Source organism: Punica granatum, chromosome 7 (assembly GCF_007655135.1).
Source record: "Punica granatum isolate Tunisia-2019 chromosome 7, ASM765513v2, whole genome shotgun sequence".
Lineage (NCBI taxonomy): Eukaryota > Viridiplantae > Streptophyta > Magnoliopsida > Myrtales > Lythraceae > Punica > Punica granatum.
This window is the reverse complement of record NC_045133.1, coordinates 21,465,777-21,492,316: the sequence shown is the minus strand read 5'-3', so window position 1 is coordinate 21,492,316 and position 26,540 is coordinate 21,465,777. Positions and strand designations below refer to the sequence as shown.

Below are 26,540 nucleotides of genomic sequence, written 5' to 3'. Positions count from 1 at the left end.
AACTAGTCTATGTATATATGCTGAACTCTTTTCTTAACTATAAAATGAAAAGTTAACATTTTCTTTTCTATAACAAACGAGAAAAATTTATCCAGCTAATAAATAGCGGAATCATGAATAGAAGCTGGAAAAATAATGTTTCAATCGTAAAATAGCGTTATGCAATATTCTATATATAAATTTTTTTTTGCCAGCTATTCCAGATATTAATTAGCAAATATATAAATGTCAAACTAATGTATCAACTCTCAAACAAGTCCATGCAACACAGTGTCAGGTGAGGAGACTAATAATCAAGTTACATCTAAGGTTGTACAGAAGTCATTATATATCATTGTCCAAGTTTAACTAGTAATTATTTTGAAAAATCAAGAGGCGGACTAAAGAATTGTCTTAACAACGTCAATAATTGTAAAGGGAAGGTGGGGATAAAACTAATTAATAGGGACTACTAAAAGGATCCAATAAGTGGGTGAAAGGTAGGTAACGTGTTGTCTTCAAATGGAATTGATCATCATTGTGTGGAGGAGCAAAGCAAAATGTAAAGCAATCAATCTCCGTCATGCCTTTCTATTAATGGGATTGAATTGCTTCTTGCAGGAGATTATTAATAATCGATGCTATCTTATAGAAAGTGTTCAATAATATTCACCCTCAACCTACGGGAATCAAGAGGTTTTAGATCAATTTTTATTGGCAGGGTTTACCACATCCATTTCGTTTTTGGTTCGCCAATCTCGTATCAGGCCTATTGCGCACATTTCCTAGTAGAGGAGGTGGTAGTGGTGAAGAGAACCTACGAATCCTTTTGGATGTAGTTTTCCATTGTCATTAATATAACCCTCCCCATCCACAAAAAATTAAAATGGATTAATACCATTAGAAGGAAAACTACAATTATAATTTGAACAATTTTGGCCCTTACAAGGTCTCTTTTCATACTATGCCGAATCCACTACAAATCGTCTTTGCTACTTTTCCTTTTCTCTATAGTAATTTCTATTCTTCGAATTTGCTTGTATATATGAACAATGTATTTATTTATAACTTGGAATTCATTATTTCTAGATTACTATTAGGACCCTTTTGGTTCGAGGTATAAAAGTGGAAACAAAAACATAATGAGGTAAAATGGGACAGAATTGGAAACAAAATGACAAATTTTCATTTTTGTTTGGTTTAGCAATAAATTGAAATCTAATCCCATTTGCTTCTATATGGTTCATTGTCTACAGAGCTGAAATCAAATTTCAATATTTGATAATTATTTGTAATAATTCAAACGAACAATTACTAGTATCCATACAACTCAATAATTATTCATATAAAACATCATGAATTTGTTGAGTATATCTGTTGAATTCTAGATTGACGAGATATTCCTACCAACTAATCTTTTCATCAATTTATTATTTATTGACAATTTATGAGATTTTCCTTTCATTTTGTAATCGAATTTTCAGTCTAAAATTAGATAAAAATTAAATTAAATTAATTTTGCTTGTCCCTTTTCCTATTTTCTAGGTTACCTCAGGGAATGGATGATTCCCCATTATGGGGAATTGGTTCCCCTATATGAGAGAATCGGTTTTCGATTCTCCTAAATAAAAGAACCTATAATTGGAATGCTTCATTTCAATTTTGATTATCTTCTTATTTTAAATGAACCAAATGGGTCCTTATATGTTTGTAGCACGGGCCTTATATTCTAGTCCATGCTCAAGCAAATAGACGTTTCATGATAACGGGAAAACAATACTTGAGTGTGGATTAGCATATTCAGTAATAGACTGAAACACCTCATGGTCTAATTAAAAAAAAAAGTTAGTATGATGATAGTCATCCCCGACTTGGAACCATGAGACTTTCAATTTGATTCTTATCTATGGTGATTTGATTTTTTTTTCCCCTCTCCTTCGTTGGTCTCCTGCCAGATCTCATTCGACCAATAAAGATAGCAAACAGAAGAAAATTTCAAAATTTTTTATTTGTTGGTTTCTTGAATCTCAAGTGGGAATAATTCGCTTGTAATTCCAAGACGGGACGAAAACATATACAAGTGTTGTCAACTATCATATATACAACTCAAAGCTGTCATGTTCTTCGGTTTTTGTGGACGGTCACAAATCCTCGAGAGTTCCTGCCTTACTGAATATAGGTTGAGCCATCCATGTCTTCTTGTGTTCGGATTTATATGTCGTGATTCAATTATATCATATTATCGGGTCATTTGAGACGGTACTATCACCACGTCATTTGACTGTTTAAATGGTTTTATTTCATCACATGCACATGTACATTTATTTATCTGGCACCTTCGACTTTAGGAGAATGACCGCAAACGACACGAAAAGCGCTAACTTAGAATAATTCCATTTTCAAACTAAGATTATTCCCAATTGCAAAGAAAAAGAGAGTTTATATGGTGGTGTTTACACCTACTTAAAATCTTGAATATTATAATCGCGAGCTGTTGCGTAGTTTGCTAGCTCTCCGTTAATGGACCTATATTGTACGTAGTCGAAGTACAGGGTATTTCAAATTCACCGAATGCACTTTGTAACTAGAACAAGCTGATGTATAAGTGAGGATATTTAGTTTCAATCGATGAAGTGAAGACAATCTTGTGGCGAAGATAAAATTGCGAATAACATACATCAGAAGAGCACAACATTTCCTTCTGAATCGTCCTATATACATGGCTACCTGGCACATGTCACATTCAGAATTCAATATATTTAAATTTCAGAAAAAAAAAACCAAAATCGTAGACCCGCCGAGATAATGTTTTATGAGTATGCGTGAGAAAGTATCTAATGGGTTGTCGGACATTAAGGTGATATCGGTAACTAGAAAACAAATATAATTTATACTAGTTTTTTCTTTTCCCATGCACTGTACGGGTGCAGTCATATATCATTTTTAACTTGCGATCCAAACAAGACGGTGGTAGTTGAAAATGGTGGAACTCGAATTCCGATAGGCTATTGCCTGTATGAGGAATACTCATATTTGTGGAATGAATACTAGACACTCTGGCAACCGTAACCGCGTGAAGAAAGGCTACGGTGCTAGTTACAGGAAAACGGAAACCAGACTGAAGATATCGCGGGAAAACATCCTTCTTTGTTGCTCGTGACATGACATCAACTTCTGAATACATGTTTTTATCCCCTTATTCTCCGCCTATAGTGAAAAGAGAAAACTGGAAGATTGGAAGACGTTTGTCTGGCTTGTCTAGATCACGGGTTAGAAAGAGTTATGGATGGATGAATTATGAAATATTAAACCCAGCTCTATAACCATTCCTAACCTGAGATCCAAACAAGATGGTGATAGTTGAAAATGGTGGAACTCGAATTCCGATAAGCTATTGCCGGTATGAGGATACTCATATTTGTTGAATGAATACTAAACACCCTGGCAACCATAACCGCGTGAAGAAAGGCTACAGTGCTGGTTACAAGAAAACGGAGACTGGACTGAAGAAACCGCGGGAAAACATCCTTCTTTGTTGCTCGTAAAAAGACATCAACTTCTGAATACATGTTTCTATCCCCTTATTCTCCACCTATAGTGAAAAGAGAAAACTGGAAAATTGGAAGACGTTTGTCTGGTTTTCCAGAAATGAAGGCATGCAGGAGAACAGCCCTTGTAACTGGCTTTTGCTTTCTATCTACAGACATTCCCACTCCGGGGGCGTGCATATGGTACAAAAGGGCATTAAAGGACAATCGGAGCGAAGAATATTTGACATCCTGAATGAGGAAAGTCAAGAAACCGAGCGGCTCTTTGCCTTTTCCAACACTTCCTTCAAGACCAGTGCAATCCTCTGAGACATGTGATCTTCCAAGAACCTCTCTTTCACTCGCTCATATCCCTTCCTCCCCATCTCTGACCTCTTCTCCACATCAGTGGCCAGTTTTACGATATTGCTCGCAAGAGGCGTCACGCCTTCTTTTCCGGCAGGATGCAGCAAGCCTGTTGAACCATTCACCACGATCTCTGTGGTTCCTCCTGCTGCTGTGCCCTGAGATGTCACCATCATCCACGAAAAAAGAACACCAAGGGATTGAACATCGTCAAACTAACCAGAAGAAACACGATCATTCCAATGTTTAGATATGTATTTCCACATTTCGTATGATAGAATGGAGATGCTCTGAAAAATGGGATTGCTCAGCATAAGTGGGCCTCTCTAAATGTCAATTTTATTAATTTCTAACCCATGGACACCAAACGTGAACTACGAAATGTTTATTTTGGAAAATGCCATCCAAAAGGGAAGCCAACTATTCAAAAGAAAATATCCAATCAAGAGCAAAGATTACATGTGGAAAGGAAAAACAGCAGAGTAGAGAAAAAGACTTGAGAGCAAAATATTACCAGCACAGGTAGCTGAAAGGCCATTGCTTCAATGGTTATCCTACCAAAGCATTCTCCCCGAGCCTAGAAGTGAACGAGGAGTCAAACCAATAAAATCAAACAGAGCACACACAATTAGACAGAGTGTTAACTACGGTTGGAGATTCAATGCAGATTTAATGAAAAAAGTTAAACTATGGAAGAAGTTAGCAAGGACTCTCACTAAGTAACTTTGATGTTGAATTATGTTTTAACTACTAAAATTGGATCATCTTATTCACATATTCATACTTGCATATATCTGTCGCGAAATACCTGAGAATTCTGAACAAGAACATCAATGGAAGCCAAATAAGGTGCAACAGCAAGGGTTTTATTGACGAAGTGCACACGCTCCTGAATTTTCTTTTCTGCGACGAATTTACGCAGTTCCATCTCATACTTTGTCTGAGCATTCATGTCACTTCCAACTACAACTGCATGCATTGTTGGGACTTTAATTTTCCTTTCTTGAATAATCTGCAAACTTTCGCAAAAGGACCTGAGGAACAGATCCTGGCCTTTCCCACGTGAAACACCTGAAAGTTGTAAGGAAAGCAACTAAACATTACAAAAGCAAAGCAACATGAAGAATGATCTGTTGTCTTGTATTTCACAAGTTTAATAGAAATCGTACTGTTTATGATGGCGAAGAGTAGATCTTCACTGCGCACTCCAAGAGACTCTCGGACATGCTCACGGAGAATCCTCCTGGCAACAATATTTTCAGCTACTTCCATCATTTCTTTGCTATTTCCAAGATGCACAACATAAGTTTTAGGCATTTTAATCCTGCGAAAAGAAGAGTTGCAATCATGAGAATCCACCCAAAACAGGGAAAAAAAAACGAATGTGTTGCAACCAAGAAAGAGTACTCTTCTAAAATGACATATTGGAGAGCAAATTATAATCCAAAGACATAGAAAACAGGACTGGAATTTCTTTCTTCCCTGCATATGAATAACAAGAAGAAAGAGAATGCGATTTTAGGGAAGGAAGGTGCATAATTCTGGATGCACCAGAATCATCCAATCACACCTATGGAATTGGAATGTGGAGTTCTACTAAAAAAGTAATGCACTAGCCGATTATCACACATAATAACTGAGAGCAAGTCCACTTGCACAAAGATTCTAAAAATGATCATTTAAAAGCATGTATCAGTCCATCACTTCAATAACAAAGCAATTTGGAACCAAACTTTCTATTGCATTTTAAAGTACTGTTTTGGAAGGTGTTCCAAGGGATCAAGGTTGAAACTGCAGAAATGAAAAATGCCCAATATCAAAGGGGAATGATACTATTTCATTTAGCAACCCAAGAACATAAATGCTAAGAATAAGAGTAAGTCCTCAAAAGTGGAACAGTTTGAGGAAAGAAATGGGAAAAGAACTCGAAAAAGAGTGAACACGGTGTCCTATCCATACCCCAGACGATCTTGGGTTCTGTTTTTCCAATATTCAGCTGTTGTGTGTGAATCAATCATCGCACCTGCAACCAAAGGAAGGTGCTTAACATACTCCAGTTTGAAATAATGCCCACGCATCTCATGAATCCACCACAGAACCTTTGGAAGAACACGAGGGACGTTCTCCTTAAGAACAGCATCGAGCCATTTCCCTGCAACAGCAGTATTTAGAACAACCAAGTCGGCTTTAAGAGCTGTATTAACTGCCTCCTGACCTCTTGCAGAGAAGACCTACTAACAGAAAGCACAACATAGTAATAAGGCCCGAGTCGCCTGATACAATTTGTAGTAACTGCAAATCCAGTCATTACGAAATTTGCTAGCACGAAGTTGCTTAATGCTCATGCTTAGTCACACTGTAGAGTCCACAGAAGCAATGAATAGGATAATCACGAGATTTTATTCCTATATCATCTTGTAACTGCTACACAACTGGGTTTTATGATGCTTCCTTTTGTCCCTCTACCTCACCGAAGCCATTCAACATACACACTAGAATAAAAGTACAGTTGAAACACAGACTTCTGAACAAATAAACAACAATATAGTATCTTTGATGTAACCCGGGACAATCATGAGAAAAGGATAGAAACTTCGAGAGATTACTATATCAAAAAAGAAAATCACCTGTACTCCATGGTTTAACATCTTGTGCTCCAAGCTATAAATAACCTCATCGGGCTCCGCTGGTTTCTGGTTACTTATCCATACGACTTCCGTGCCGACACCCCTCAACAAGAAAGCCAGCTCCATCAACAATAATGGGCCCCCTGAGTCAAAAATATGAGCAAATACCAATCTCCTCTGATTACCATAGCCATCATACATTTCACACCCCGTGTTTCCATGAAATTACAGTATGCACACATGCCAAGGAAAAAAGTTCAGAGTTGCCCATTTCCGAAGTCCTTGGCTCATAAAAATGGCTTCTTTGTTCTTTCCATGAGACACATTCATAGATAGTTACAAAGCATAGGTAAAGTCTAGACCTCAGAAAATCGGACAGTACCAGAGAGCGAGAGCTCGTGCGAGACGAGGAGCACGAGCTTGGACCTCATGAACTCGAGCGGGTTGGGCTTGAGACTCGGGGTGTACAGGACACCATTGCTCGGGTACGTCTCTTCTCCGACGAAATTCCTGCTGCCAGAGACAGCACCGGTGCTACAGGAATCGAAGGCGGATCGGAGGAGGAAAACGAAGGCGGTGGAGAGGGAGAAGAGGAGCAGGAGCAGCAGAGGCCATCTCTTCTTCTGCATTACGGCCCACTCGCTCGATTGCTTGACCATGCTAACTCGCCGGAAGTAGAGTTCACTTCAGCCTGCAGTCCGCCGGCAGGACGAAGACGGCGACGGAGATTCGAATTCTCCGGCTACCGTTGCCCGCCGTTGAGTCAGTGTGAGAGCGTTTAGATCCGATCACATCTCCACAAGCCGACAATGCCATGTTTTCTGTTTTACCGAGGTCTACCTAACGACATCGTTTTTGGCGGGAAGGGAGGCAGTGAAGAAAAAGTTATATGTTGCACCCTGAAGTTTCAGACCGTACCAGGTTGCCCCATGAAGTTTGTGTAATGCCACTTTGCTCCCTGAATGTTCATCTTTTGTTCATCCAGACCATCTTGCCCCCATTATTTTTTGTTGTTAGTTCCAGTTTGAAGATAATTTCCGGTGCTAACTGGAAATTCAATGGATAATCGTTAATCTACTCATACAACTGACATTATTACTAGCTATTTTTAGGATGATAATATAGTTATTTAATAAGATTAATTCCCTGATCTAGAAATTAGAACATCATGCTTTATAGTCATCTAGAAATAGGAATAGACGTGCAAAATGGTCCGCCAAACTTAAACGTTAAACTCAAGGTTCAATTCCGGTGCAAACATTGGGGGAAATATGTTAATAAACATATTTTTTGGGGTCAATGTATAATTTTTGGGGAAGTTAATGTGGATTTCACCTTGGAAGTCCGACGAGCCAAAAGTTTCAGACTGAGCAGAGGAAATGCTGCTGAGGGGAATCTCCTCATCGACGGCGACGTCACTGAGCTCGACCGTACCCCTCTCGTGGCGGCCGAGGCCTATCCCGTTCCTTCCCAACCCCAAGCTCGTTACGTTCTCTCTCCAGTCGCTCTCTCCCCGCTCACTCTCTGCGTGTTCGAGCACAGAATCGTCCGAGTCGCCCCCGACAGAGCATTCCAAAAGTGTAAGCTTCTCATCGACTAATCTCTCTCCGGCCCTTTGTCTTGGTTTTAGAGCTCAAAACCAAGGTGGGAAACAGAGCTTCTGCTACCTTTCAGCTCAGGCAGCATTTTTGATTCTGCAGGCGGCGCTTAAGCCCGGCTTGTACCTCGTAGGAACACCAATTGGCAATCTTGAAGATATCTCCTTTCGGTAATCGTCTAACTCTGCATATCATTTTTACTATTCTTTGCTGTAGGCAACAATTAATACACTTTAGGAGCAATTGGGGGAATTGATTGTAGGGAAATTTTGATGTAGAAAGTATATGTTTGTTTTGATTGGTTCTCTGGGACAAATGGACCGTTAGCTTGTCTTCAATTGCTTGATTCAGGGCACTCCGTGTGTTGAGATCAGCAAATGTGATACTTTCAGAAGATACGAGACATTCGGGAAAGTTGCTCCGGTACTATGATATTAAAACCCCTCTCGTAAGTTTCTCTAGGATGTGAATGGTGAGACTGGTTTTGAGGTATTAAGCCTATATAGGCGTTATGATGATTCTAATTGTGTACTTTAGATTTTCAGTTGAGTTATCACAAATTCAATGAGTCGCAGAGAGAGCACACGGTTTTGAACAAGTTGAGGGGGGGTGAAGTAGTTGCTCTGATTAGTGATGCCGGGATGCCGGGTATCAGTGATCCAGGTACTGAATTGGTAAGTTTACATTTCCTTGTAGCTTTTTTCTTTACCAGCTTCAGTTTTGTCTCCGTAGAATAATACTTGTTAGCATTACTTGTAGACTAGGAGATATGGAGCATTTTTCAATTGTTTTCTTGACGATCTCTCTTTAAATTGAATTGTTGGTGTCTTTTCAATTGAGGTTAGATGTTTGCGATTTACATGGATAATTAGGGTAGATTCTTGTGAAAACCCGAACATTGTTCTGTGAAGTTCATGGTCTTTTCTACTGTATCCTAAAAGAAATTAGAACCATGGATGTTGTTTGTTTTCCATCTTAAATATAACAATGGTATGTTCCCCGATTTCTATTGCAAGGCGAAGTTATGTGTCAAGGAAGATATACCAGTCATCCCCATCCCTGGCCCTTCTGCTGTGGTAGCTGCCCTCTCTGCATCAGGCCTTAACACAGAGGAGTTCACATTTGGTAACTCCTGATATGTTAATCCATTTCTTAAAGTTGATGCCATTTTAATATTTTCATATTAGACCCTAAATATGATATGTACTGCTTCAGTTGGATTTCTTCCCAAGCACTCTGGAACGAGGAGAGAGAGGCTATTAGTTTCTGCAAATCAAGCGACAACTCAGATATTCTTTGTTCCTCCACACAAGCTTCTTCAGTTTCTTGAGGAGGCTTGTTCAATTTTCAGTGATTCAAGGTAGACATCATTAGATCTTACATCTCATCAATCTTAGCCATAGAACAAATACTGAAATTGTGAAGATCTGTTTTTGCTGGAAGATTAGTCTTGCCCTTGATGCTTTAATATTTAGTTGGTCAAATCTTGAATGTTCGTGTGCTTGAGATATGCATCACGAGCATCATGAGATGTTCCAGTTCATTTATTGATACTTTGTCTGTCCATCTTATTCCCTGACATCCTCTACTTGATCATTTTCAATGTTTGAAATTCTTATATACCTACTTTCGTTCAACTCGTTATCAATTACAAATTTTTTGGCTTTCCTGCAGCTTTATGTTATTTAACATCCCCTAGGTTTGATTAGTTTGTCTTATTATTATTGCAGGAGATGTGTCATAGCTCGAGAAATTACAAAGATACATGAAGAGGTAGGGTGCTCAATTTTGCTGTTAGTAAATCAAGTTTCTCACTGCCCTTTGTTTGAGAAATTTGATTCTCATTTTAACTGAGTGGTTATATCTCCCTTCCCTTTCCCCCATCACTCGCCAGTTTTGGCGGGGTACTCTATGTGAAGCTAAAGAAGAATTTTTGACTCGACAACCCAGAGGAGAAATTACTCTACTGATAGAAGGCAAAACAAGTTCTGAACCAGAGGCTCCGTCAGACACTCAGCTCGAGAATGAACTGAGACGTTTGATTTCCAGTGGACATAGCCTTTCAGCGGTAACACTTTTTGTTTTGGCTGTATCTGGTAGATTTGTAATATACAATCAGTCCTCTTTGTCTGGATCGTATTATTGTTTAATCAAGCATCACATATTGATCTAATAATTTATTATGATTGATCTAGTGAACAATTTATCATATTATAGGCTGTCAAGATGGTTGCTGAGGCAACATCTGTGAGGAAGAAGACAGTTTATACGCTTGCATTACAGAAATTCGGGAAGCAACTTGGGGTCGATGATGATTCAATTTGATGATCAGCATTAACAGGTTACTTATCAACTTCATACTTTCGTGTTTTTGATTGTGAGTTTGGAAAGAGCTCCTAGAACATAGTAATTTATGGTAGTTGCTTTGGCACTGAATTTTTTGGCTGGTGTTAGAAAGTTGTATAATATGAATCCATGTCGTTTAGCATCTATGTGATCTTTTTTTTTTCCCCCATGTGGCTTAGAGTATAATCTGCAATCTTGAATTTAATACCAAATGCATTTTGATAATCAAAGTTCTCACAGTATGATTTCTGACTTATAAGGTTTTCAATGCCCATTTGCTATCAATGAATATTGGAATGAGAGAAACTTAATCACGAAGAGAGCACTTCTCGTTCTTTCTGTTCTGAGGTTTTCTCCTGTCATGGTCAAAACGTGGAGAATATCTTAATAGAACTATTGTTCAAACCCAACTAATATAGCTGCCATTAGAGGCTCAAAGCATTTAAGTACTGACAAGTCAATACATAATTTTTCATTAAATTTATTTAAATATTTGTTTAGGCTGACCATTTATGTTGATTTTTATTCTTGGGGAAACACGTCCCAGCGGAAATTCCCATCTCAGTTGCCCTTTCTGAATAGAGACCTGGTTTGTTTTTGGTTCCCTAACCAGTGTTGCATATGCACTCCAATTGCATCCAAGTACAAGCCGCTCCTCCCATGGAATCCCACCACCTTGCCTTCTGTTGTAGTTGAAGTGAAAAAGTTCCCTACTTCTTCCCCAAAGGGACCGAATTTCCCTCGACTTGTATAAAATGTCAGTGACCTTATAACTTTAGGCCCTTCTTCTTTGCAGATTGGAGCATAGTAACCGGATATGCAAGTGAGTACTTCATTAGGATACTCCAATTTGATCTGAAACCACCCACAAGAAGAAGCGATTTTAAAGAAATTACTTGGCAAAATAACCAGGTATCTCAATGAAGAGGTATTAGCACTGTATCAGAGCAGCTGGTCGGACCGGGAACAACAATCGGGTCTCTTAAGAAACCAAATAAGGAAGTGAAACCATTCAAATTCATAATTTATAAATTCATGTTTTAAACTGATTTTTGTATTTGTCTTTGGAAACTCGAGGCAATCCAGTAGAGTAGCCTTTGGTGAACCAATTGACCCCATGGTTTGGCCTGTTTAACGAATAGCTCTGCTTCTGAATAATATGCAATGAAGCTGCTTCTTTTATGTTTCTTACCCGGTGTGCGATGATTCCTCCATTGCCTCCATGCTTCAGTGACCAAACTGACTGGCCGTTCCTATCGTACTCTATCTGAATGGAGCAAATGGCTTCACCTCTGGTCAAATAGATCTGTTTGATACCAGAAAAGACTCCATCATCCCACGGCCTCCCACCATCTCCTCCCCAAGGTCCAGGCCCATAGGGTGCTGGCTCCTTGACAATTCCGCAAGAAACCTGTGGCTTGATAAGTCAAATTTCCGATCTTTCGAAACACCTGTGTCTTTTCTTCTTTTCCTCTTTTTTGTCATACCCGTGTCTACGCATCATGATGAATTTATTATATACATAGATTGGTCTAATAGATTATACCTCTTCGTTTGGTACCGGCTTTGGAAGATGGAACTTGTTCGACCATGGATAATCTGTTTTGGCTCCGTTTGCTTCAATCTTGTCATTCGAATTGTGGACAGGAATTGGTGCTGGTGGTGCTGGTGGCACCTTGCATTCTATCATGTGAATCCCGATAGCATCAATGAATAGTCCTCCCCTCCCGTGAAACCCAACAATTTTCCCTTCCTTGACCTTTGATGTAAAAGACTGTCCGTTCTCTTCTCCAAACGGTCCATACTTCCCTTTGTTTGTGTGGAAGGTGATGGACCTAATCACAGTCGGCCCCATTTTCATCAGAGGCTCATGTGTCCCCGTTATATGTGTCAAGATCTCGTTCGGGTAATCAAAGATGACCTTCAGTAAGCAAATAGAGAAGCATGAAAAATTAGGAAGTCGATGTTGAACATAGCAGGTATAAGAGTAGCACACTGTTTTCCCCTTTCTTAGCAAATTTCTCATTTTCTGTTTTTGGTTTAGAGTTGAAAAGATGGAAAACTTCAAAATTTAAACTAATATGGAGAATTTGGCGTGATGATTCTTGACCTTATCATTCTTTAATCCTCCGGTGCCACCCTGTTTGCTTCCCCATATAGCTTCTCCATTGCGATCGTATAGAACCCTCATCGATACGAGCCCGAGGTTGCGTGATAGATGAATCTGTCTTATTCCCGTGTAGATCCCGTCGTCAAATTTGGTCCCTTTTGATCCTCCCCAGGGTCCACAAGTCTCTAAACCTTCAATTTTCTTGGTCACCTTTTCCACACTATGCACCTGAAACAGGGCTTAGTTCGACGAGGGTGAGAACCCTCTATTCCTTACGTATGCCAGTCGGAAATAGGATAAGAATGCATCTACTCGAAGAGACATAGCAATCTCACCGAACATACTTCGTCACCTGCTTATGTGAGAAATAGGACTTGAATTATCAAGTATTTAATACTGCAATAAACAAACTCGAACTGACCTTCTCTTTAGTTTCCACCTTGCTGTAATCTCCAGTCTCGGAAACTTGGGCTGAGAATTTACCCTCAACAGCATTATAGCGTTGATCCTCTCTTTGTTTCACAGCGAGCACTATGTCGTAGCCATTGCCAATCTGCCCATGCATTACTGAATACCCGGATCTCTCGCTTCCGTGAGCAAGATAGCTCTGTGTCTGCAGACCCTGGACCAATATTTTGGATTTCTTCTGTTCCTGGTAAGGTTTCAAATGAACCCCGATGGCATCAAGGTACCATCCTGACTTTCCATGGAACCCGACAATCTTACCCCCAGTCATCGAGAGAGCAAAACTCGATCCCTGTTCGACCCCAAATGGTCCGTAAGATCTCATGTTGCTGTGGAAAGTCAGTGATCGTACGATAACGGCCCCCATATTTAGAAAACTTCCATAATATCCTTGGATGGAAGTGAGATACTCAGTCGGGTAATTCAGCTTAACCTGTACAGGATTAGGATACGATTAAGAAGTATTCAGCATGTAGCTTAAATTTTCTTTCTTTTCTTTTTCTTCGTTGTTTCTTGACCAGGGTGTGTTGTGAAGCTGAACAGAGTTAGTCCCTGACCGTGTCAACTTTGTTGCCTCCTTTCCCACCATGCTTCTCAGACCAAACCGAGCTCCCTTTCCGGTCGTACTCAATCTGAATGTAGTCGATCCCAGCTCCATGGGCTATCACGATCTGCCTTACTGTGGAGTACATGCCATCATCCCACTTGAACCCGTCTTGTCCTCCCCACGGCCCCAGCGAGACCGTCTTCTTCTCGCACTCCTGAAGTTGCTGCTGCTGCTTGTTTGAAAGAAGAAAACCCAACAATGCATTAAAACCCTGTTGTTATATGGACTTCCGAGTGTATAATATTGGACGAGCTCTTACCATTTTTGAACTCTGAAGAGCGATAATCTCTCCCGGGAGCAACCGTGCGGGATTGAGCTGAGTGTTGCTTGTTGCTCTGGTGAGTTGCAGGGAGACTCTGGCATGGCATTTATTAAGAGAGGAAGGGTCGATCCTTTGTACGGAGCTTCCATTAAAATAACATTAGAATCACGTAGGAGAAGCTCATTCGCCTTACCACTACCGATGGGAAATACCAAAAGCGAGGGAATAGGATACTGATAAAGAGTTCTGTGATCACTCGTGCAGCATACGTTTTTTCTTCTTTTTCGTTTTTAACCAACAGGTTCATCAGTTCTTGTTATCGGACGGGTCGTTTTCCGAAGTCAACTAATGCCGGAATTTCATTATCAGAAAAGGGTAGTAGAGGCACCGAGTAGGTGAATCCCGAGGAGGTTTCGTGCCGACAAAATTTTTCCTTCTCTAGTTCGCATATCTCGAAAGGGAAGAAAGACGCAGCAAATCTCTCTCTTTATGCTGTGTTAAATTTTGGAACAGGTCTCCTCTGAATTCAGAATCCATAGAATAAAGCCAATCCCTTTTTCATCAGTGTGATCCAGCCACAATATTCTAAGTTCCTGCTCGAGCATGGTCAAGACCGTGGCATTCGATTCCTTGTGAATCTTATGTTAGCAATGACATTACTATAATAAAGAAAGAAGAAAATGGCGATAAAACCGTGACAAATAAGGATTCTCAAGAAAAATATCATGGTACACTTTCAAAGATATCAGCCACATTAGTTGAAAATGAAAGTTGGATCGGGTGCCAAGTAGCATCCCTTATGATTCATGTTTAGTCACATCGACTCGACTGACTCATAGATGCCGCTTTCGTTGTGCACTGCTCTGAGCAGCGCAATTTATACAGCTTGGTTTCGTTAAGAAAGAACCATCAGAACCTATATCATCACGTGTAGAGAATGCTTTCAGTGATTCATTTCATTCCCCTCCGGAGTCTACTAGAAACATAGCCGAGTTCCGATCTTTTAATCGTATGGAAACCCTGTACGCAGTGCATCTAAGTATTCACAATTGTTGCTCTATCCTCGGTATAATCTCAAGACAAGGAGCTAAGGGTGTGAAGCAGGGGACCCTTTGTCTCCATATCTCTTTGTGCTTACAATAGAAGAGGTGCTTACATAGATCTTATGTAGAGTTACGGACACAGTCACGCTTCCCCCAGTCTGAATGCATAAGCATTGCCTCCATCCCGCGTTCATTTGCTTAGCATCTCAACGTGGGTGCAGTTCTTCATTTTGCCTCAGGCGATCTCAAGATCATACTCACCCCGCCTTTCTCCTTTTCCCGAAATCCAAAAAGCCACTGAAGGTCTCATATGCTTTCCTACCACAAGAACAACAAATACAGCGAGCACTGTGCTTAAAAAAACGGTGTTGTTTGGATGTAGAGGGGTGTAAACGAGTCAAGCCGAGCCCAAATATACAAGGTTCAAACTTGGACCTTTTCCTATGTCCAAGTTTGGGCTTGACCTTGATCCAACCTAAAAGCCCGAGCTTTGAGCTCGGGCTTGGCTCAACCAATAAGTAGAAAAGTCGGGCTAGGGCTCGGGCTTAGGCATGAATTTAGGCTCGTTTAAGCTCGAAAAAAAAAGACTATAAACTAAATTATAAAACAACAATATCATGCAAAATATAATTCAAAAATACCAACTACAACTTGATGGTACTCAAATTCAAATCATATGGAGCTCAATTAAAATACTATGTTTGATGATGATGATGATATCGATGATAATAACTCGTTTAGGCTCATGAGCTTTGCGAACCGAATACTATGAAGCTCAATTCTGCTTGTTCAACTAGCGAGCTCGAGCTTAATAAGAATGAGATGAACTCGAGTTTTCGTCGAGTTGATTCCGAACCATTCGCGAATGGTCACGTCTCATTTACATCCCTTGGTGCGGCCAAGAAGTGGAGACTCCCAGGCTGGTTTAATTCAATATGCAACTCGTGTTTTCAGGGGGGAAGATTTCCACCTCCAGAGCCCACACAATGTTGGGCCTCTTCTGGGCCCAACCTCCTTGCTCGCAGACCAAATGGGCCGAAGTGGCCCAATTCAATGATCTCCCGCCTGAAAACAGAACTACTCTCTTCTCTGCTTCTCCCTGAAGAAGATAATGGCGTCTCTGCTTCATCCACCGTCCTCTCTCCACGCCTCGTCCTCTCCATCCCGCTCCCTCTTCCTCGGCCGCTCTCTCCCTCTCAGGTACTCTACTCACTCACCTTCTCCTCCTCGCCGTTCACCGCGTCGGCTTCTCAGCTCTCACCGCCGTCGGCCACAGGTACTGTCATAGAATTCGGCGGACGCATCAGCAGAACTTCAAGCTATGCACAGTCCAGTGCAGGCTCGCCAGGCCTAAGGAGTCCGCTTCTTCCCCGAGCCCAGCTTCGTTGGTCAGGGAGCCTCACAAGTACTTCGATCAGGTCGTCATCACCGTCCGGTCGGGCGATGGAGGCCACGGCGCCGTCCTCAACATGCCTCAGCCTCCAAGGACCGGTGGCAGGCACGAGAAGGAGAGGCCCAAGGGGAGGAAGAAGAGCTCGCTTAAGAGAGACTTCGATGGATCGCTCATACTCCCCATGGGAGGCCACGGCGGGGATGTCGTCATCTACGCCGATGAAGGGAAGGATTCGCTGCTGGAGTTCCACCAGAAGAGCCGGTACAACGCCAAGCGCGGTGGAAATGCCGACGCCATGGGCGTTTTGACGTCTCAATTGCACGACGGGTTCGCTGCTCCTACTCTCCGCATTCCTGTGCCTGTAGGTTAGTATGAACCAATGGATTAGCAATATTGGACTGTGATTGCATCGATAGTGAGCAGCTACTCACTAGAAACGGAAACATGATACAGGGTGCGACCTTAATATAGAACTCGAACAAAATTCTCCGATTAACTTACGAGCTAGCTAGAATGGTACTGAGTAATCGGCTATATTTGGTCCAGCCTCCATTTGTTCGTCCAAGTTAGGAACTTTGAATGAGGAGTGCCCGGCTCATGTTATTTGACGCTCAAATTGCAGGTACCGTGGTCAAACATAAACGCGGGAAGTTGTTGGCTGATCTGGCTAATCCAGGTGACGAAGTTCTTGTCGCAAGAGGTGGACAAGGCGGGGTGAGCCTATTGAAGATTTTCCCTTTTAGAAATAAATTTATCTTGTTTGGATCAGTATGAACCTCTCCATGTACCCAGTTTGAGCTGAAGACCTTTTGATTTTGGCTTTGTGGCAGATTAGCTTGATAGAGATGCCTGAACATAAACGGAAGAAGATGATGGCTTTGACAACAAATGTTATGAGAGATGACAGTGATAAGGTATTGAGATTCCATGCAAAATTTTAGTCATTTTGATGTTTTGAAGAATCATGCATATCTTGGACTAATGTCCATTGAGACATTTCAAGCCGGTCCATGTCTTAATAGAACTTTGAAAGTTACTTTATTGGAATATTCCGCTATCAGCCACTGCCTTGTGTTTTGCTGCTCTGAATTTGTCTTGCTAAAAATGAATAGGTTAGAGTCTCTCTGAGCTAACAGAGGAGGAACTGAGACTCGCCATTTAAAAAAAGTAAAAAGAAAAAAAAAAAAGATGAGAAACTCAGAGGTCTTGTGGCAAAAAGCTGTCCTTTTATTTTTTCCTCTTTTTTTTCCCTCTTTTTTTCCCCCTTCTCTCTTTTCTCTTATTAACCTTGGTGTTTTGCATGTCACCACCATAATGTTCATTAGTTGAATGTCGAGGCTGGTGTTAAAGTATAAGTTTGTGCTAGCTGTTTGCTGGAACCGACAGAGTTCCTATTTGGTTGTCCCATTTTACCATTATCTCCAGAGGGTAAACTGGTTCTGTTTCATATATATTTTTTTAATTATTATTATTTTTGTGTTTGTATTGACATATCTTGTTCATTGGCCTTCAAAAGGGTAAAAAAATTGAACTATCTAATCCTAGAGCTGGTATATTATGAAGTCTTAACCTTTTTCTTGTATATGGATGAAATTTCGAACCATATTTATGGACTCATTTGGTAAGAATATCAGCTGTTGCAGTTCAGATTTTAGAATGATCCTTGTGTCCAGCATCTGGAGTATAGCCATATACGTCTACTTGACAAAACCTATTTGACTAATTCTGCTTTTGCGTAGGTTTTAGTTTTTGGGCAACCTGGAGAGGAGGTTAGCTTGGAGTTGATTCTCCGAGTTGTTGCTGATGTTGGTCTAGTGGTTAGTATTGCTTTTCTTATTCTCTTATTCTGGGAGCATAATCATATGTCCGTTTTATATGTTTTCCAGTCTTAGCTAAGAAGTCGTGGACTTAAACTTGCCAGTCTCCATTTTCAAATTTGACAGTGCACGAGACTTAGCATGTGTTTGATAACTACTTAATAAGTGCTTAAAACTTAGTTATAAGTTAGTTATAATGGTAAATGAATGGGAAGAAGAGGAAAAGAGATGAGGGTCCAATCTACTTAATCATTGTGTCAAAATCTACTTAATGAGTAAGTAATAAAAATTGACTTAATCATTAAGTGGTTTTCTACTCAATGAAGTAGATTGGACTCTCATCTTTTCTTTTTTCTCTTACTCCAATTCATTTTCCATTATAACTAATTTGTAACTAACTTTTAAGCGGTTATTTGATTAGGTAGTTATCAAACACATGCTTAGTGTGGTTTCATCTCTAGCTGATATGTCCGAATATCTTATGTTCTTGAATTTATACTGTTCAAATGTTGACTGGGATGTGGTAATTTTTTCTATCTATTTCTTACTTAGTTGGATTTATTTTAGTATCCTGAATTGTGAATCATTCTGCCAAAGAAAAAGTTTTGGCTTTTTGTTATTGTGTTTCTTCTGCTGCTATAATCTGTATGATTTTATTATTATCAATGTGGGAGAAAAACTAGATGGAGAAGGATATTTGATTCGCTTAATTTAACTTTAGGGACTTCCAAATGCTGGAAAATCTACCCTTTTGGCTGCCATTACACGTGCAAAACCTGATATAGCTGATTATCCATTCACAACATTAATGCCAAACCTTGGGCGGCTTGATGGTGACCCAAGTTTAGGTCCAGGGCAGTATTCATCTGAAACAACATTGGCAGATCTGCCTGGTCTTATTGAAGGTGCCCATCTCGGGAAGGTACTCTTGTCGCATTCTCGTTCTGCAGCGGACTCCACTTGATTTGATTTACTCACTGTTATTTTTCCAAATAGGGTCTTGGTCGAAACTTCTTAAGACATCTGAGGAGGACTAGGCTGCTGTTGCATGTCGTTGATGCAGCTGCTGAGGATCCTGTGAATGATTATAGAACAGTTAAAGAGGTAGGTTACTTCTGACAGAACCTTTCTTCTATCCTCCTCTGTAGTCCTGGGAGATCAATTCATAATGTTATGCACCCTAAATGGAATAATGATGCACACAACTTGCTCAATCTATCTGAAGAACTTGATATCTAATTGGAAAGAAGAGTGGCTTTCTTGGTAGTATTTTCAGTTCTGATGAATGCATCTAATGTATGTTTTTGCAGTGTCAAGTGAGGCTCAAACAAATCTGCCTTAGAAGATGTTGTAATTGTGCATATAGAATAGGAAACCAAAGATAATGAGATGCACTGCAAACTGCTAAAAGCAATTAGGCAACCTGCTGAATGCATAGCAAGGTTACTTTTATTATTAGAGACAGCCTGATGAGGGATCCACATGAGGTTGCTTTCTCTCTGAAGAGGAAATTTCGTGTATGATACAAAGATATAAAGATGATCACTTGTATGTACAAACTGCATTATAATTCATGTCCTATAAGTGCAATATCTGTTTAATAACTTTAATTGTTGCAGGAATTGCGAATGTACAATCCCCATTACCTAGAAAGACCATACATCGTTGTTCTGAATAAGATTGACCTTCCACAGGTAAGTAGTTGTGCATCTTCTTTTTTCTTTTTTGCCATAGGTAGCATTTTCTTCACTGTCAACTCCGACCTATGTTTAGTTTGTCAGTTTCATGAGTGCTTTTAAGCTGTTGTTCTTTAGAACTAATATATACTATTATATTTTGTATCAGGCAAGCGATAGAATTGCATATTTGTCGGAAATAATTCTGAACATTGGAACCGAAAGGACACCTACAGAGACAGAAATGAGATCCGAAGATTCAGTAGAGTCTTCTGACAGGGGAAATGATGACGATCTCTCTCTGGAGGGTACTGAAAGGAATCAAAGCGACAAAGAAATCGAAGATTATCCATGTCCCCTTGCTGTTGTGGCTGTCAGTGTCCTGTAAGACCAATTCTAATCACTCTCTCTCTCTCTGTTTTTCTTCCCCCCTGCAAAAATAGTATTGTATTTGCACCATATTGTCAAGCCACTATAGCTAGCATGCAGAAGACTCTACCTAAAAGACGTTGAAGCTTTGAATTAAGATCCCAGAATACATAATGTTGACTGTAAATTACAAATTTCCCGACCATATTTTGACGACAATGAGTTTTCTATCCAGTAGAGAGAACAATAAACGGCTTAAAGCCAGTGCGGCCCGTTAAACAAGAATTTGGTGGGTGACAAGCAGAAGAGGGTCCTCACGGTCTTGGATCTTGATCATCTTCTGTTCATGATGAACAGTAGAGCTTTGCTTGGGTGCTCAGATTCTATTAGATGGGCCTAATCTTTTTCAAATTGAAAATATTGAGGCTTGCTCGATAGGAACTGTAATTATGTTGAGAGGACTGGTTAAAAATCAAAAATCAAGACCAACAACTATTTTTCGGTACAAGCATCAAATTCACAATCTGATCTTTAGCATGAAGAGGACGATATAAATCCCACGGTTTCAGGCCTTATATTTCTTAGTTGTATCTCTCAGGTAACGTTCTTGAGACCAATCAAATAGTTACTCTTTGTTTTATATAACCTTATAGTTTTTTTGCTGAATATATTAGACCTAATAGTTGGACTCCAGTATCGGCGTTGTAGTTCCTTCAATTGATTTTAGCCTCTGTCCTTTTAACCAGGATTAGAAATAGATGCTCCACTCACACCAATATGATGCTACTAGTTCTCGATGTTGTTTCTTCAATTAGTATTATCCTTTGACAAGATCGGATGCTAGTTTTTACATCTAAAAGTTCAAATGAACTAGTTGCCGGGGATTCAATTTGCTTGCTTAGCCATGCTAATGTTGTACAATCTATCGTATCCTGCAGGAAAGGCATCAGAATCACTGAGATGTTAGGGGAGATAAGAGCAGCTTTGAGGGAGTGCAATGATATTGATGAAGCAAAGGAACTTGCTTTAAGAACTTAATAGCTCACACATCTGCTGGTCATTTTTCAAAATTACCCCAAAATTTTGGCTCCAGGGCGAGGAGCCAAACCCGGGAAGGGAGCGCGGAGTAGAAAGTTCATAGATTGATCTCAGTGCTTTCACAACGGCCTCATCATGTGTCGGTGTAAAAAGTTTGATATGTCTGTCATGTCGAGTGGCCACCGCATTCTTCTTTGCTAGATTAGCTGAAAGTGAAGTTTCGCAACGATTTGGTTATCGGGTGTAATTATAAATTTGGAATTGGCTTCAAAACATGTACACACAATTTTAGCATGTAGTGTCGTCTACGTCTTTCCTTGGAATATTTAACAAGTCTAATAAAATAATCCTATATTTTTCCTTTTGAGAATATTATGACTACCCTCAGCTCAATCGATAAAAATTTACCTTCCGAGACTTTTGCTTGTTACTTTTCATAAGTACCGTTTTATCTTGGACGGAAGTATCTCTTCATATTTAAAGTTTCTTTGCAACATCCATTTTAATTTGGGGCACTCTCTCATTTTCCTCCCTGCATTATTTTGTCCCCTGCACGAGTAGATATAATTCTCAGTTAGTAAGTTGGGTGTTACTCCTCTTATGCTCATAGAAAAAAATAAAATGAAAACAAAGAAGGATTCGTGGCGCACGGAAATAAATATTATTTTCAAGTAATAAGTTGTATCACTTTTCCTGATCTCATCGAAAAATAAAAATATGAACAGTATTGGTAAAAGAAAAGATGTTCCATCTATCCAAATTAAGATGTTTGTACTCTTATTTTTAGATTAATTAAACGCAAAAATCCTAAAATTATTTTAAAAGTTAAACTTAAATTCTAAATGTATCAATTTGGATCAACTAGTCCTAAATGTTTAGCTTGTTAGACATTTTCTGTTCGAAATCGTTATTGTCTTTAAATCGGTCCATATGGCGCCTCATGATTGGTCCAATAATATTTTTATTTATTAACTCTTTAAAAAATGGAAAAAAAAGAAACAAAAATAAGAAGTCCCTCTTGGCCACCTTCCCCACTAGCGAGGTCGTCAAAGGTCATTGACCGGACTCCCTACCCCCTCCTTTTTTTCGCTTTTTTTTTTAAAAAAAAAATTTGTTATCTTTCTCCCTGATTTTTAAAAATTTTAGTAAATAAAAATGTTATTGATCAATCAGGATGCGCCATTGGACCGATTTAACACGGTCAATGGATTTGAACCTAAAATATCTAATGGACTAAACATTTAGGACTAGTTGAGCCAAGATGATACATGTATGACTTAAGTTTATTTGCATAGTTTTAGGAATTTCGCATTTATTTAGCACTTAATTTATATGTTGCATACATACAGAAAGGACTATTATATACATATAAAAAAAATGACGCGCACTTTATGGTAAATGGGATCATATCATATATGATTAAATAGTCAATTTATATTTAGATAATAATTTTAAATACACTCAATAATAAATATTGTTTATATTGTAATAAAAATTATACTATAAATTCACAAAAAACTTTATATTATAAATGATAGATTCATATTGATACAATAAATAAGTATTAAAATGATTATTAGAACAATTGCTATAAGAAGCAGATTAAATTTCAAATTAAAACATTGAAAATATTTGAAGTTGATATTGTATAAAACATCAAATTAACATCAAATTAAACATTTTGAAATATTTTATTGTGGTAAGAGACAAATATGTGCTAGAAAAATTAGAATAATTGTTATAAGAAATGATACATAAACAATAAAATAAAATAATTAGTACAATTAATAAAAAATAATAGAAACGATAAAATCAATTATATAATGCATAATAATCAAGATTATTGCAATATATTTTTTGAATCAAGCAGGATTAATCTAATTTTATTAATTAATGTTGTATAAAACTTCAAAGTAAAAATTGAAAATCTTTTATTGTGCTAAGAAGCAAATATGTGCTAAAACAATTAGACCAATTGCTATAAGAAATGATATATAAACATGTTAAATGAACATATACAATGCAAAGGACAAACTACAAAAATCAAATTGATCATATAGATAACTTACAGAAAAGTTATGCTCCTATAAAAGAAAAAAATTTTATGATAATGCATTATGAACTTAAACTCATAAATAAAATAAAAGATGAAACTTAAATATATTGTGCTTATTATATTAATTGAAAGAGGAAAAAAGAATTCTTAGTCTACTTACTAAACTTGATATATTTGACATATCTAATTAAAAATTATCTCAAATATATGATGTATGTTAATGGAATCAATTAGTTTCAATTTTTTATTTTTATAATTAACTTACTCCTATATGTAAAGTGATTATTGAAGATTATTATTTGACAAATTAAAATTAACAAATGGAAATATTATTATTTTTATAAGAAAGTCAATGCTTCAAAATATGAATTTTTACAATAAAAATGATATTTAGATTTATGAAAAATGAACCTGTGTAATGTAAGGAACAAAAAGACTATAAATAATGTAATAGATAAATAAGAAAATAAATATTATAATGATTTTTACTTGAAAATGATTAAGCACAACTATATATTATCACAACACAGTAATTATATAAAATTACAAGAACATAAAAAAAAAATTTAACGTGTGAAAATAAGGATTTTGAATAGAACTATCTCAAACAATGTCTATAATGTATATCCAACAATATCTTTTTAATATATATTAGAATTATATTGATTAGCTAAATATATAAACAAGGCATATTAAATAACACAATTAGTTACTTATACAAAGAATTTCCGAAAAAATTAATAGAAGACACCGAATCTATGAAATTAGGGTCACATTAAAATTTTTGAAAAATAATAATTGAAAGTAAAGATATAAAAAATATTATTTCAAATTAAAAAAATTTGCATGATCAAGTTGGTAGACTTGCATTTAGTAAATTTGCATAATGCTAACGATTAAATAGATATTAAATAAACTTTAAATTAGAGACTTAGTTGCAAAATTGTCACTAACTATTAATAATTAAACTAATATATTAGAATTATTATTCTTTTGTTATTGTTGAAAATTCTATAAAATGGCAATAATTACAGTTAAAGCAAACCCATGCAGCGCACGGGTTAGAATAGTAGTATATAGTAAAATGAACTACACTAAGTAATAAATGCCTACAATAAATGCTAGAAATATTCTAAAAATAAATATTATATTATTAAAGTTTAATAAAAATTAAACAAGAAAATTGTTATTATACTCTAACTGTTATTAAAATAAATATACCCTAATTTTAATAAAAAATTATTGAAGATTATTATTTGAAACTTTAATAAATAATTAAAAGAAATGATTATTATATTAGAAAATTGTTATTTCAAAACATAAATAATTGAATTAACATAAGATGAAGAGATATATAAAACGAACCCATGCAACGCATGGGACAAAAGACTAGCGTGCTTCTATTATAAATTTATATTAATGCATTTACTAATTTAATTCTAATTGTATATACTTTTACAATTGCTTATTTAAACATTTACCTTTATATCCTCATACTAAATATAAAATTACCTTTCTAACCTTATTATGGGGATACAACTTTATCTATATATATAGATATATTTATATTTATAGATGGTAATTAATGTAAACTCTAGCTTTTATTAATTGCGTGCATTGAAGTAGATTACCAGCTAGTTATTACCTGCATTGAATAGATTAAGAACCATTTATTACCTGCTTTGAATAAACATTTCCTCATTTCCCCCCTTCCCTTTTATATTTCCAGTTTATTAAATAAACATGTACTTTTCTTCTTTCCTTCTCTTTATTTTTCTGCTGGTTTATATCCCTTGATAGGCTTCATAGACATATTCTATATCCCTCAACAGGTCAAAGCATAAAACCTTATGGCATCATCAATAGGATCTCACCACAACCTATTATTTGCCTTAGCAATTACAGTGGCCATATGTAGGGGACCTGCTTTACCCTCCAAGCTGCGGGCATCAAAGCGAGGCTTTACCGTAGAACTAATTCCCGAGATCCTCCACAATCCCCATACTATGACCCAACCAAAACTCAGAGTGAAAGGTTGCATGGAGACTTACGACTTTTCTTGTCACGAGCCAAATATCTCTCCCTGAGGGCTAATCGAAAAGCCGAGCCTGTTTCTGAGATATTTGATGAGGGTTCGTACTACCTCATGAATATCTCAATTGGTTCCCCACCATTCCAAATCACCAGGACTTTGGATAGTAACGTTGTCTTCACATGGACACAATGTGATGGTTGTTTCGGGTTTGCAGGTCCAGTATTTGATCCTTCACGCTCCTCGACATATCAAGACATTTCTTGCAGCTTGAGCGAGTCCAAGTCGCTACCTAATGCTAAATGTGATCATACTTCAGGAAAGATATGTCAATACGGCGAGACTCATACTGGTGGAACATTCACAGGAGGTAATGCGGCAAGGGATACGGTTAGTTTGATGTCAACATCTGGCAAGCTCATTTCATTTCCTAAAATCATAATTGGATGTGGCCATAAAAACGGAAGTCCGTGTAATCATTCAACTTCTGGTATCATCATGCTTGGACCTGATCGAATTTCCCTCCTTTCTCAAATGGGTCAAGTAGTAGCCAACAAATTCTCATACAGTATGGTGCCTCAGTTCATTCCTAAGAAGCCTAGTAAGCTGCATTTTGGTGATAGTGCAACTGTTAAGGGTCCTGGTGTCGTCTCGACCCCCTTGGCTCGTGATCCCGATATGTACTTCTTAACTCTTGAAGGAATCAGTTTAGGCCAGAAGATTTGAATTTGAAGATCACAAATTGACTTCAACTCCTAACGGCAGCAGTATAATCATCGATTCTACCTCGCCAGTGGGTGTCCTCCCCCCAAAGTATTACTCCAAGCTGGAGTCTGAAGTTGCTCAACCGGTCAAGCTGGACAGAGTGCCCGATCCTCATAAAATCTTCAACCTATGCTACAAGACTACAACTCAAATCGATGCCCCGATTCTTACCGTGCACTTTAGGGGTGCAGATGTTAAGTTAGGCCCTGCTAATACCTTTCGGAGGATCTCTTAAGGATGTCGTGTGTTTTGATTTCATTCCTAGTGATGATTATTATCCCATATATGGAAACTATGTGCAGGGGAACTTCTTAATTCGGTTTGATGCCCAAAAGGGGATTGCATCATTCAAGCCTACCGATTGCACCAAATTGTAAGACCAAGCAAATGGTTGAAAGGATATGGATAGAGTTCTTGGTTAATTACTCATATACGTTAGCCATTTTAAATTGTTATTTATCAAC

General features: G+C 38.1%; 5 protein-coding genes across 8 annotated transcripts; 3 read left to right on the top strand and 2 right to left on the bottom strand.

Moving 5' to 3' along the window:
- Positions 1 to 3,483: 3,483 nt before the first annotated feature.
- LOC116213499 lies at positions 3,484 to 7,308 on the bottom strand. The gene is made up of 7 exons (XM_031548477.1): positions 6,882 to 7,308; positions 6,500 to 6,642; positions 5,832 to 6,103; positions 5,042 to 5,196; positions 4,681 to 4,943; positions 4,387 to 4,449; positions 3,484 to 4,030 (listed from the first exon to the last, which is right to left on the bottom strand). Exons 1-7 carry the CDS (start codon positions 7,156 to 7,158, stop codon positions 3,773 to 3,775), a joined length of 1,431 nt encoding a protein of 476 aa, XP_031404337.1. The 5' UTR covers positions 7,159 to 7,308; the 3' UTR covers positions 3,484 to 3,772.
- A 526-nt stretch (positions 7,309 to 7,834) lies between these two features.
- On the top strand, positions 7,835 to 11,632 carry LOC116213500 (ribosomal RNA small subunit methyltransferase I). 3 transcript variants are annotated; one of them, XM_031548479.1, is made up of 10 exons: positions 7,838 to 8,079; positions 8,200 to 8,267; positions 8,449 to 8,545; positions 8,643 to 8,771; positions 9,114 to 9,222; positions 9,313 to 9,457; positions 9,828 to 9,870; positions 9,992 to 10,165; positions 10,315 to 10,438; positions 11,240 to 11,632. In XM_031548479.1, exons 1-9 carry the CDS (start codon positions 7,879 to 7,881, stop codon positions 10,420 to 10,422), a joined length of 1,074 nt encoding a protein of 357 aa, XP_031404339.1. In that variant the 5' UTR covers positions 7,838 to 7,878; the 3' UTR covers positions 10,423 to 10,438; positions 11,240 to 11,632. The 3 variants fall into 3 exon arrangements, 2 of the variants coding, with proteins under 2 accessions (XP_031404339.1, XP_031404338.1); XR_004158091.1 differs by having other exon boundaries at positions 7,835 to 8,079; positions 10,048 to 10,165; positions 10,315 to 11,632; XM_031548478.1 differs by having other exon boundaries at positions 10,315 to 11,632.
- On the bottom strand, positions 10,855 to 14,003 carry LOC116213498 (jacalin-related lectin 3). Of its 2 annotated transcripts, none has more exons than XM_031548476.1 (7): positions 13,885 to 14,003; positions 13,576 to 13,794; positions 12,975 to 13,451; positions 12,554 to 12,781; positions 11,990 to 12,364; positions 11,636 to 11,854; positions 10,855 to 11,298 (listed from the first exon to the last, which is right to left on the bottom strand). In XM_031548476.1, the coding sequence occupies exons 1-7, from the start codon at positions 13,885 to 13,887 to the stop codon at positions 11,005 to 11,007; spliced, it is 1,815 nt and encodes a 604-aa protein (XP_031404336.1). In that variant the 5' UTR covers positions 13,888 to 14,003; the 3' UTR covers positions 10,855 to 11,004. The 2 variants fall into 2 exon arrangements, with proteins under 2 accessions (XP_031404336.1, XP_031404335.1); XM_031548475.1 differs by having other exon boundaries at positions 13,576 to 13,797; positions 13,885 to 13,984.
- Positions 14,004 to 16,007: 2,004 nt separating this feature from the next.
- On the top strand, positions 16,008 to 21,593 carry LOC116215016 (probable GTP-binding protein OBGC2). Its single transcript, XM_031550571.1, has 10 exons — positions 16,008 to 16,130; positions 16,207 to 16,688; positions 16,946 to 17,037; positions 17,154 to 17,237; positions 18,063 to 18,140; positions 18,862 to 19,062; positions 19,137 to 19,244; positions 19,760 to 19,834; positions 19,986 to 20,200; positions 21,124 to 21,593. The coding sequence occupies exons 1-10, from the start codon at positions 16,042 to 16,044 to the stop codon at positions 21,221 to 21,223; spliced, it is 1,524 nt and encodes a 507-aa protein (XP_031406431.1). The 5' UTR covers positions 16,008 to 16,041; the 3' UTR covers positions 21,224 to 21,593.
- A 3,261-nt stretch (positions 21,594 to 24,854) lies between these two features.
- On the top strand, positions 24,855 to 26,153 carry LOC116214494 (aspartic proteinase CDR1-like). The gene is made up of 3 exons (XM_031549895.1): positions 24,855 to 24,866; positions 25,198 to 25,411; positions 25,529 to 26,153. The coding sequence occupies exons 1-3, from the start codon at positions 24,855 to 24,857 to the stop codon at positions 26,035 to 26,037; spliced, it is 735 nt and encodes a 244-aa protein (XP_031405755.1). The 3' UTR covers positions 26,038 to 26,153.
- Positions 26,154 to 26,540: the final 387 nt, after the last annotated feature.